At 36.1% G+C, this 13,111-nt stretch overlaps 1 protein-coding gene across 1 annotated transcript; it reads left to right on the forward strand.

Moving 5' to 3' along the window:
• Nucleotides 3,900-12,780, forward strand: LOC109829962 (mitochondrial substrate carrier family protein C). Its single transcript, XM_020397071.1, has 7 exons — nucleotides 3,900-4,995; nucleotides 5,448-5,865; nucleotides 6,945-7,089; nucleotides 8,945-9,060; nucleotides 9,137-9,215; nucleotides 9,693-9,926; nucleotides 12,145-12,780. Exons 1-7 carry the CDS (start codon nucleotides 4,059-4,061, stop codon nucleotides 12,466-12,468), a joined length of 2,253 nt encoding a protein of 750 aa, XP_020252660.1. The 5' UTR covers nucleotides 3,900-4,058; the 3' UTR covers nucleotides 12,469-12,780.

Below are 13,111 nucleotides of genomic sequence, written 5' to 3' on the forward strand. Positions count from 1 at the left end.
AAGTTTTTTGAAAAACAATGAAGAAGGGGGCTTTCTAAGAAAACCCAAACTTAAGAGGGGTTTTGTGAAATGCACTTTTTAGTTGGACAGTTGGAGACTAGAGATTTAGGAAGGTGTTCGATCTTGGTCCACCTTGACCAAAGTGGGGGTCACGTGACCGATCCGCCGCTGGGTTAGCATAGAGATCAGTTGGCTCCGGAGCGCAAAGTAAGATCAACTCCTAATACTTATCTGAAATTTATAACAAGCCCTTGAGCTAATATTTTAACGTATTAACCCTTTACGTTTCTTATTCCTCGTCGTAGATTCTAGCCAAAAGCAAGGACAGATCCAAAAAAGGTGGCCTTACGCAGCAATTTTTTTAAGGTCAAACGAGATGAACTATTTAGGGGGTGTTTGGTTAGGCTAAATTTTTGGAAATCATGCAGTTTTGGAACAAAAAGTAGGTTTTTTGACATTTTTGGATTCTAAAACTGTCATTTGGTTCAACTTTTTTTTTTTAAGAATGCATTTCTTAAAAGCTGACATGACAACACACTTTATGGAAAAGCCAAATCTATTTTTAAAGCTCTGAAATGAGCTGGAAATCTGACAACTAATTGACAACTCATCAATTACTCTCACAACTCCTTAAATTTTTTGGAAATGAAACAAACATGAGTTTTGGAAATGCTTTCCTATTCTTCACTTCATCATTCTATACCAAACACAAGTTGTGGATTCCTGCATGATCCAAAATTTTTTTTGGAAATGGTTATTTGCCTTGGATTCCATTTCCATTATTTTATGGAAACGAACCAAACACCCCCTTAGTGGAAATGAGCTCAAATGGACTACTGCTTATTGGTTATATAACCAAACATGGGTCATTAGGGTACAAATTTTAAAATAACAAGGGAAGATTGAAATTAGGCTTAATAATGTAATTATGAAATGTTTTGAGATACAATTGTAACGCAGCGGCGAAGTAAGAAATCTCAAAATCCACTAAGGATTGTTCATTGAATCCACAAAAAAAAGATCTTCGAAATCCATGAAGAACTTCAAATCCACGGGAAAAAATATAATAAAGATGAAAATTTTATTGATGAAAATTTATGCTTACAATCACCCGCTTAAATAGAAAACAAACATTACTTCTAATATGACCATAACTTTACCAAAAGTAGAAATAACAAAACTCTCATTGAAAGACTCCCCATGATTGGGAAAACCGGTCAATTTTGAAATCAAATCTGATTTGTTTCCTAATCAAAACATTCCCCTAAATATTACTTAAAATAGTAAAAAAAACAAATAAAAACCCTAATATCTCTCAATCTGAAGGAAATTTCACGAAACAAATGGCGGAAATTTGAAGAATGATGGGTTTGGTTGACTCTGTCTAGAAAACACACGCGATTTTTATACATATAATTCGTCCAATTCTGACGTATAGTTTAGGAGATATGACTCCTTATTCGTTGCAAATTATTTTATTTATTTTTTGTCAGGCCCACATTTAGGTTTCTAACGACCCATTTTCTCTATGAATATACTCGCAATGCGTTCTACATCAAATTGCACCCCATGCTAGAATACAAGTCCGCCCCTAGCCACAAGTATTTTCAACTTTACTCTCAAGGCAATAGTGTTTTCGGCTGTGTTATTCTAATTAAAAAAGTGACCTCACGCAACACATTTTTTATATAAAAATCATCACACGTTTTTGTATGAAAGAGATGCCGACGATAGAAACGATTGCATGTGGTGAAGACGATGAAAAAAAATGGGCTACAGCTCACAATGGGCCAAAGGATTGCTTTATGGCCCAATATGGTTGGGCCAGATTGCCCACGATTGAAATTGAAGCCCGACTACGATCATCGTTAGTCCCATGTCCTGAAGTTTCAAAGATTATCAAAAAATAACCTTTTTAAATTACTCACTTATATTCGGCCCTGTCAATTTTATAAGCAATCATAGACGTCAGATACTTATAACCTGACTATTATATAACGAGTTACGATTAAGAATATTTGCATATAAAATGGATAATTTACCAAACTGGGATTACTAGTAGATCCATTTTCAATATGATATTTTTTCCTTGCACCTACTATATTATGTTATTAATATCAGAACTAATACCGATCTAGTTATTTTCCTACTACTAAGTATAGCGATTTGACTATTTTTATATAGAATAATATCAAATTTAACGTCAAGTCTTATCTTACTAAAAACACCACGTTAATACAAATGAAAGAAAAAAAAACCAATGAAAATATATGGTCTTACCAACCAAGATCTGCGGTACCCAGAGATTAAGGTATGAGATATCTTCACCTAAGATAAGCGGGAGTATTTATAATAATTGCCTAAGCAAAGCAGTTAGTTCATGTGTCACTATCCTATTAGCTGAAACGGTCATACAATTTACTTGGTGAGCAAGTAAATCTGGTTTATGCATAAGAATATGATATGATTTGAACCAATTAATATGCATGGGAATATGATATGATTTGAATCAAACTAGCATGATATTTAAAAAACGTAGAAAAAGATAAAAATACAGAGATATAATAAACTAAAAGATAAATTGCACATAACTCCCTCGTCTATACATTCAATAAGCTCATGTATTAGCAGTTATCCCATCTTAATTCTTAAGGGAAGAGTGCCAAGTTATAATAAATAATATAGGGGGTTAAGTACAACTAAGGATATGGATGATGATGTTATATATAAGTGATTTTAACCTAAGTTAATTATAAAATATAGTAATTTCAAAAGTATAAATTTTTTAGGACATTGACTAAATTTGAAATAACTTGACTATTACCTCAATACATATTGTCCGTTCTTATAAAAAATACACATAAAACTTAATTTTATAAACACAATATTTGTTAATGTAATTTCTGGATATGCGAATAAAATATAGCATCTTTTCCATAAAACACCAAATTGAATAAGGCATACAAATTTATGGGTGGAAATGAATCAAATAATTAACAAATAGTTCGATAATTGTTCGAGTAATTATTCAGTCAAATTCGATTTGGTACTTCATTTAACACTAAACAAATAATATTTAATATTAAAATTTATTAATTAATAGAATCTAACCAGATGCGTATTCTATTCTTTTGCTTATCAAATATTCGTTTAACATTTGATCGCATATAGCTTGTATTATTATGAATATGATGCTCTATTTTCAACTCGCTTACATTTTCTTTTTAAGTCCTATATACTAAATTTGAGAGACCTAGAGAATCTTAAATTAATTTTCTAATTAAATATTTCAATGAAATATATATACATAATAATTCTATAGTAATATTTTTTATTTATAAGTTTAAATAATATTTAAATTTTAAATTCTTTAGCAAATAAATATATTTTGATATTCGATAAATATTCGTAAATATTCATGAATATTGATCAAATATCGGGCATTCAAGTTCAAAATCGAGAAACGTGGGATGTAAATATTTGAATTGGAGTTCAAATTTGATAACTTTAAACAAATATAAATATGTACAATTTGATTTGATAGTTCACCACCACCCTATGCATCTTAAATACGAAGATGGATATATATACGTGTCGAACAACCGCTCTAAAAAGTCTGTTTGCTGTCCTAAACCTTACAGCGGATATTGTCTTTGTTCCGGACGAACCGTATTTTATCCTTGCTGCCCTCACTCTTACGTGGCGCCGCTCCGTAACGTCATCTTCTATCCTGCGTTATCCACAGAAAAAATAATATACTATAATAATACCAACGGAAGGAATTCGGCAAGCTCAAAGCACACAATAGGTATTGGGCCCCACCGAACTTGTTCTCCTGGTAAACATCATGTGGGCCCCTTGAGTTCCCTTCACTGGTCCAAATCTATGGTCCCCAAAAAAACCCTCGGCCTCACCCTTTACTTCTCTCTCCTCCCACTTCGCCTCCGCCATTTCTTCTCTCTCAAGCTCAGATTCTGTTTAGGTTTTTTATTTCACGATCAATTTCATGCTATTTTTCTCTCAAATTCTGCGATCATCTAGGGTTTCGTTTCCATCCGATGGTTTCGCGCGCCGATCCAGTGGAATCCTTCCTCCAATCCGTAAGAGATGCAATCTCCCCTCTCGAGTCAGGATTCATTCGATTCTCTAAAGATCTCGAGTCCCATTGGTCGAAGGATTCGAGGTTCGAGCCGAGGGATTTCGATTTCTTCGCTAGATCCAGTGGATCCATGGAGAGGATGGCTATCGACGCCTCGGATGAGAAGAAGAAAGGTTTTAGATCGTTGATCGGATCGATTTTCCCCAATTCGAGCAAGAAACGGGGAGTGAAGGAGGATGAAGAGGAAAGAGACGAGTCTTGTTCCAATTGCTTGCATTTTGCCGTTTCTTGGTCGATTTTTGTGAATAATTTTGTTCAGGCGTTTCCTAGTCCGTTTAAATCGAAGAAGAAAGGCTTCAGGGATCCAAATTTGCAGCAAAATGACATAAAATCTAAGCAGAGGCAAAAGGTTAAGAGATTGGATTCTAGGGATAAGGAAAGATTGTCGCTTGAATTGCTGCTGTGCCTCGCGCTCAATAATTTGGTTCAAAATCTTCAGATGTTTGATCACAGGAAGCTGATTGCAGGGATTATTAAAGGGAAGAAGGCAGAGGTCAATGGGCTTCTAGCAAATATTAGGTTTGCTAGGGTTGGAGGGGCGCCTGCTAATTTGGTTGATGCTGCTGCAGCCTCTACTGTTAGCGATGAAGGTGGGTCTAGGGTTTCTAATGAGGATAAAGAAGAAGGTGAGGTCGGTGGAGCGCAGAAGTCTGCAGGTGGGATATTGAACATTCCGTTGTCTACCGTTGAGAACTGGAAATCTACTCTGCCCAACGTATCACTTACCGAGTTGATTGAGTTCATTCCTCAGCTGGGGAAATCTTCGTCTTCAGAGCACCCTGACAAGAAGAAGCTGTTCTCTGTTCATGATTTCTTTCGGTACACTGAATGTGAAGGTATGATGTTGGTCATTTCATGTTTCTGTTAGTTCATTCATGTGGGCATCCTTGTGACGTCTCCCTCTAAGTTACTTATTGTTTTGGTGTTTATGTTGCTTATTATGTACTTCAGTGCTTGAGTTCTATAGTAATAAGCTTGCATGCACTTTTAGACACTTGTTGGTATGTGTATCACTAAACTTATAGGGCAACATTGCAAATGCATATTTTCCAAATTCATCTAGAAAATTGTGATCATGATATTATCAAAAGGGTGTCAATATCGTTGAGGCAAAATTATGGTGCACCATGCATATGTGGAGAAAGGCTATGGGTTATTTGTGACATCACTGACATGTATCGGTAAGGCAAGAGGGTTTTTTCTCAAGTTGTATTATGTGCTGCCTACTTTGGTTGATGACTGAAAAGTCTGGTTATCTTGATGATTGAAAATTTCAATTATGTTGCAGGGCGGAGGTTCTTTGAGGAATTGGATAGAGATGGTGATGGCCAAGTAACTCTTGAAGACCTTGAAGTTGCAATGAGAAATAGAAAGCTACCAAGGAAGTATGCCCGTGATCTTTTGCGCCGTACTAGGAGTAACTTATTTGCAAAATCAATTGGGTGGAAGCAATTTTTATCCTTCATGGAGCAAAAGGAACCGACCATTCTTCGAGCTTATACCACCTTGTGTTTGAGCAAGTCTGGAACCCTTAAAAAGAATCAAATATTGACATCTCTCAGAAGTGCAGGCCTTCCTGCCAATGAAGATAATGCTGTTGCTATGATGCGATATCTAAATGCGAATACAGGGCAATCTATTTCCTACAGTCATTTCCGCAATTTCATGCTTCTTCTCCCTTCAGAGCGCCTAGAAGATGATCCTCGGTAAAACAAATTTAGACTAGTTGAGCAGGTCTAATATTTACTTCTAACTGTCTGCATATCTTTCTGGTTCAACTAGATAACAGTGGAGACTTGTATCAAATTCTTGGCCTTATTATTTGATGCTTCCTATTGTAGTTAGTTTCACTTGTTTGACTTTTAGCTTATTTCACATTTTCTTATCCAATTCCTTTTTTTCAAATCTTGTCAAATTTTATTCTATATCATCTAGTATTATTGCCATCAACTGAGGATTAAGAACGAGAAAAAAGAGATAAAATGATAGAATGGCCAGTTTTCGGTCATACACTCTGCCTGACTAATAGTTCCAATATCAAAACTGATATTCATGCGTACTGTTTATTCTAACAATCTTTACTGGTAATCATACACGGACATGCACACTAATAAAAATTGCTCTGTGAATTGTATACAATCTAACTCATAGCTATGACAAGGACTATTTTCGGCATTAATAATAAATATTAGCTTAAAGAGTCAGTAAATTTGTCAAGGATATGAGACAGGTGGATGGCAAATTGTGAGATGCAGCCCACATCAGGCAAGTGATTTTGCTATCTGGGGGTTTCCAAGACCATTATGCCCTTTCGTCTATGAACTAGCTAACTTTTAGGAGATATTGGCCTTACTGGAGATGTTTATAATGTTAATGCCCAGTAAACCAACCTCGAGAAACACATTAAAGGTTTATTTCAAGACTCCACAAAAGGTCATTTATATTTATTATCCTCAGCCATCACATGTTGTTGGATTTGCTTGGTCTTCGTGTCCTCGTTTACACCTGATATGTTCTATATAATTTGTTGCTTCTTGATTTATGTCATGCTATATGAAATGATTGTATAATGTTTGTTTTCTATTCTTTTTTGTGTCTTTGTTCATACATGTTATCTTGGAGAAATTTATGGACTTAAATACTCAGTTTTATTCATATGCCAATGTTAATTTCGTATAGACACATGCTAACAGCAAATAAAGGTCTTCTGTGAACTATAAATTTGCTATTAAAATGATTTAAAAATCAACTTTGTTACCTGATACTTCTCTTCAACAACAAACAGGAGTGTATGGTTTGAAGCTGCTACTGTTGTGGCTGTGCCGCCTCCTGTGGAAATATCTGCTGGAAATGTTCTGAAATCTGCTTTGGCTGGGGGCCTTGCAAGTGCACTTTCTACATCTTTATTGCATCCTATAGATTCAATGAAGGTAAAAGCTCCTGACCCCCAATCATAAATCGTTATTGACTTAATTTATTCTTTAAGTAATTATTGGGTGGAAGCAAAATTCATACATTCATTCTGTGGATATATTAAGAGAATAAAGCACAACTTGGACCTGGTGCACTTAAATAGTGCATAGCAGGAAGAGGAAAAGGGCAGAAGAAAAACCATGCCCACTATACTTATTAACAATGTAACATTTGAACTCCCATTGAACACTGAGCCCATCATGTTTTGCTAAGATTTTTGGCCAATGTCCATGACAGAATCATTATTTTTATTTATGTTAGGATCTTGTTTTGCGTTTGATTTAACCATGTCAGACGAGAAAGGAGACAATTGTTGCCATTGATCTCACTTTACTTCTTGATGGAAAGGGAGTGGTTTAAACACAAAAATTTAATTATCTAAAGTTTTCTTTATGTATAGCCTTTAATGGACATCAGCCTTTTCATATTGACCTTGAATTGAACTGTCCAAAAGTTAGCGTCATATCATTGTCTGATGACAGCACTTTTGAGACTTAATTGTTGTGAATGATCTCACTTTATTTCTTGATCAAAAGGGAGTGGTTCCCACATATAGATATCTTCATATACGCAACTGTGCTTGTGTGAGTGTTCGTGCGTGCAGGTGACCCGTGTGTTTCGTGTGTGCTTGGATGGGGGGGGGGGTGTCTAGACATACTTTTTCTCCTCTGCATAATTTCTTTGTAGGCACTTATTCTAAGTTTTTTCTTCTAAATCTTTACATCTCATTCTCCCAGTATTTTCCATCAAAGGATGGAGTAGATTGCTTTTCAATTAACCCCTGGCATAAATGAAGTGGTTTCAGTAAAGGTCCGACCCCCCCCCCCACCCACCCAAGAAAAAAAGGAAAAGGAAAAAGAACACAAAAAATAAAGAAAAGAAAAATGAAAAAGTAGGGTCATATTTTGTGGACCTAAGTTTGACACTGCACGAGTGTCCTACAAAGTCATGCTCAATATGTGTTTGAAACTCGTTACTTGCGGCGCCTAACATATGATCAGAGAACACAAACAAAGACTTGCGGGATGGGGGATTTCGTTAAAGGTAATGGACAGTATTAGGAAACTAAACTTAGTGAGAAGATTTACTTCAAGAAATGACATAGGGTACCAACTAATAAAGTAGGCAGCAGTAAAAACTGCATTGATCCGAAAACATTTAGGGACATCAATATACAAGGAAGAGCACATGCAACTTTGAGGAAATGATATTTTTACCATATCAACTTTGAATGTGAGCAGAATGTTTTAAGTAATTAGTCCATAATCTTAAAAATTACAGAGGAGAATATTTAACAAAGTTAGAAGAAATCCATCATCAATTGGAGTGCTGGATTTCAATTTCCTAAAAAACATAGCGTCAGATGATGTAAACAGTAAACACATGCTAATTTAGACTTTGTTTTTGGAAATTCTGCATCCAAAATTTGTGCTGTTATTTCTATTCTCTGGTTTTCTGTTGAAGCTAAATTTTTTTACAGTGCATTATTGCATGCAATACATTCGATTAGCCTGATTGGACCTTAGATGTTTTTGTCACTGCTGATACTTCACAGATGATGGAAACCAAATTACTATGTCTAGTCCAACGTGTAAATTCAGTTAAGATCTACATATATATGCTAATGTTTCTTGAGGGAAGATAAAAGTTCTAGGGTTTTGCTGCTGAAACTTGTTTAGGTGCTCTGTACACTTTTGATGTATAGCATTTTAAAGCTAATTTAGCTGTAGAATTTTTTTGTTCCAACTAGTCCAGCTGTAGGAATTTTTTGTTCCGAGTAGTCTTCTTGATAAAGGTTTCATGCTATATCAGACACGTGTACAAGCATCAACACTTTCATTTCCAGAACTTATCTCAAAGCTTCCAGAGATTGGGGTGAGAGGCTTGTACAGAGGTTCTATTCCAGCAATTCTAGGACAATTTTCTAGGTTAGTATTCTTGTGCCGAACTGCTGTTCCTTTGATCTGCTTAATCAATCTGCATGATTCTTATTTTCATTGACAGCCATGGATTACGTACTGGCATCTTTGAAGCAAGCAAGCTTGTTCTTATAAATGTTGCTCCAACGCTTCCGGAGCTTCAGGTAATTGAACTAACCTGTTTGTTTTATATCTATGCCTTGTCTTTTATGTAAGTTGGAATTATAAACTATGGTTTACTTATCTTAATATCATGCAAGCAAGCAAGCTTGGTCATAAAAGTAGGCTATGAAGTTTACTTAAGTGAATTACATAGATGATGCTTTGTTAATTTCCTCTTTTAATGTTCTGAAAATTCTACATTCTGATAGTTGTTTTCTACACTTCATTTAAAATATTTAAAATCTTAACAGTAGATATATGCATCTTTATTTAATTCTCCGTTAAAATTATAAAATGAGAAACTGGTACAATTCATGGTTGTGAGGCTTTAATTATTTTAGGAATTGAGACAAACTTCGTAGTCCTACTCTTTTCAGTTTCTTTATATGTGGAAATTTATCACTGTTATTTTGTTCCTTTCTGATCATTCAAAATTACTAGTAGATACAAAAAAATGAGAAATATAAGTTCTTATGTAGGTGCAATCTATGGCATCCTTCTGCAGCACAATCCTTGGAACAGCAGTCCGAATTCCGTGCGAGGTCCTGAAGCAACGATTACAGGCAGGCATTTTTGACAATGTAGGAGAGGCTATTGTGGGGACTCTGCGGCAGGATGGCTTAAAGGGTTTCTTTCGTGGCACCGGTGCCACACTTTGCCGAGAGGTTCCATTCTATGTTGCCGGCATGTGTCTATATGCAGAATCGAAAAAGGTAGGTTCTATTGTATTTGAACTCTGAAGCAATACAGATGGTCTTGGCAAGAATTCAGGCCCTTGCAGTTCTGGGTTTTGATACTTGACCTCCTTTTTCTTTAAAAAACTTATGTACAAATGTGAGATTTGCATATTCTGAAAACAATCAGTGGAAAGAGGGCCTTATGCCGCATGATGTAAGCATAGGGCGATAAGTATTAGGGAGGGGTCCTAGTAAAAGAAATGGAAACAGCAAGTATTTTCAGTATTTTCTTAGAAAAATGTGTGCTAGTACAGAACCAGGCATGGGTGAGCCTTAGGTTTTTATGGAATGCAATATGGTTGAAGCTCTTAGATTCGATGTTATTTAAAGCGCTAAGCGTTTCTAGGCATCAGACCTAGCTTCCAGGCACCTAGGTTGATGTTTAAGTGGCACATAGACGTTCTTAACATCGAAAGAGGAAGTATCGTTTTCATAGTTTCAAATCATATCCTGACTGTTTAGATTTGGACATAAGAGTTTTGTTCTCCGGTATATTTGAACCTGGCTGACTCTCTTTAACCATTACTATGTATAAATGAGCAATATATCGTATAGTCCGCGTAAGCACCCCGTTCTCCCCTAGGTGCCCCTCAAGACTTAAGATGGGCGGCCTAGGTACTGCTTTGGTTTAAGCGGTCACCTAGGCGGGTACCCAGGCCGCTTTTTAAAACAATGCTTAGATTTCAGTAAGGGGGAAATGGACGTTCTTCACTCACGGTGCGCAAGAAGGGAAAAATTTAGAAAAGGAACATGCAGCATAGAGAAGAGAATAGAAGACAAGACAAGGGGAGAGGGAACATTATTAGACACGATTCACACATTATTCGTAACCAATCGACATCCATGAGTTATAACTGTCAGGCATCTAAATGCTTTTGCAACAAAATATGAGTTATATGGTAAGCTACCTAAATATCTTAAGCCACTGCAGTTGGGAGCTCTTAGAGAGTGGGGAAAAGAAAGGATGTGTAGATGTGCTTTCCTTTTTTTTTTTGCCATCGCCATCCGAAGTGATCCCCATACTCGGCGTTGCATCCCGCTCCATCACAGTCCATTGTTCCATTCTCGTTGTCGATGTTGCCTACTACTCCATTGCCGTGGAAGGCGCCATCTCCGTTGCCGAGGCTACCTCCTAGACCATTGACATCGAAGACGTCATTTCCATCATCGACACTGCGTCAAACTCCATTGTAGCAGAGGCGCCATTTCCATCATCACTGGCATGCCATATGACGACCTATTAGAATAACTGTAGCCTGGTCTACTCTTGGTCTGATCTATTTATACTTGTCAATATCAGTATTTCTCCACGAAAACTTATTCCCTTGTGGACCCCGCAAGAAGCGCCTATAAGGACCAAAGTTTCTTGAAGGTTACACGATGTAAATCAAAAGCAAATCCAAATATGAGGGAAAGGATTCTCTCAACGCATTTATGTGATATACTGAAATACAGAAAAACTTCATATAATTAAGTAATTAACCTTGTCGTACACTGTCCAGATACATGTGTAAAACTAATATCCGAGCAAGCATAGATCTGCACATATTTATGCCCTGTTATTTTGTTGCACCTTGTGTATTTGCAATTTACACCTTCCCACAACATGTTTGCCTGAGCATGAAGGTATTACATGTGCATGCAGTTCTTTAATGAAATTATTTTATGTGATGGCGACTTCCATCTTATCAAAGTTGTAATTAATTTTTTTTAAAGTTTTTATGACAAAAGTATATCTACTTTAATTATTATTCCATTATTGCTGAAAGAATGTTTGAAATTTCAAATAAATTGCACCTTCCTGATGTTTTATTATTATATATTTATTTTTCTTGTTTTAAATCTTTTCCCCCTCTTTGGAACTTGTCTGCGCATGTTTTTGAAGGATTTTTTTATATTGGAATTACAGAGTGAGAAAGATCACGTCTTTGACCTTTGTACTTGAAAATTCATTACTTCCATGTGCCTTATTAGAATGTGTTTTAAATTATAGTATTTAAACGCTTTAATTTATTATTGTTTTCCTTTCTAATTATACTTATCCTTTCCTAGGCTTTCTATCATACAATATTTGCCTAAATAAAGGGAATTGCCTCCTCCCATGATCGATGAGCAACAAGAGATTTCTTTACTTAGATAAATGCTACATGAATACAAAATGTAATTTGATAAAAAATTTCAATTATTGTTTTAGGGTGTCCAGAGCCTTCTCAACCGCGAGCTAGAACCTTGGGAAACAATCGCTGTAGGAGCTCTCTCGGGTGGTCTTGCAGCTGTTGTCACAACCCCGTTCGATGTGATGAAAACAAGAATGATGACTGCTCCACAAGGACTTCCAGTTTCAATGCAAATGGTAGCCTTTACAATCCTTCGACAAGAGGGTCCGCTAGGCCTCTTTAAAGGAGCAGTTCCTCGCTTCTTCTGGATTGCTCCTCTTGGAGCTATGAACTTTGCTGGGTATGAGCTTGCAAAGAAAGCAATGGAGAAGTCTGAGCATAATGACCAGCTTCAGCAGTGAACAGTTTGTTTTTTTTTGGAGGATGCACATACTTCTTTTTTCAGGGTGAATATGTGATGAAAGATCGGTAAAAATGTGTCGACATGGCTCGAATCTGCTTCAAGTTCATGAGCAGAAGATGTTTAATTTTGTGTACATATACAGCGTGTGCAGTTGGTTAAACTGTGCAGTTTTGATGTTTCGGTCAGCTGCTGCTGCTTTAGGAGTCTTCTTTTCGCAATTTGTTGTGAATTTTTATGATAAAATTTTCTTGTTTGAACTATTTACTAGCAGGAGGTAAATTGGTTTAAATAAACTGAGTTTGCCAGTTAATTTGGCCTCTTTTTGGATTAATGTTTTAATCCTAAGTTTTCGTTGCGGTGTATGAATCCAATGATTGACTTTCCATAGTCCAAAGGATCCTGACATTTAACACAAATTAAAACACAAATACACCATCTTAATTTAACACAAATTAAAACACAAATCCAATGATTGACTTTCCATAATGTTTGGATCAGTGGACTAATCATATCTTGCTGTTTTGAAAATTTGTCCCATATATGGAAGTTACATCCAAAGCAATGCTTTGCAATGACACGAGGACTGTTACTTCCATATAATCATTATCTCTAAACATCTTTTCATCACGTAGAGAACTCTG

Source organism: Asparagus officinalis, chromosome 2, assembly GCF_001876935.1.
Source record: "Asparagus officinalis chromosome 2, Aspof.V1, whole genome shotgun sequence".
NCBI classification, from domain to species: domain Eukaryota; kingdom Viridiplantae; phylum Streptophyta; class Magnoliopsida; order Asparagales; family Asparagaceae; genus Asparagus; species Asparagus officinalis.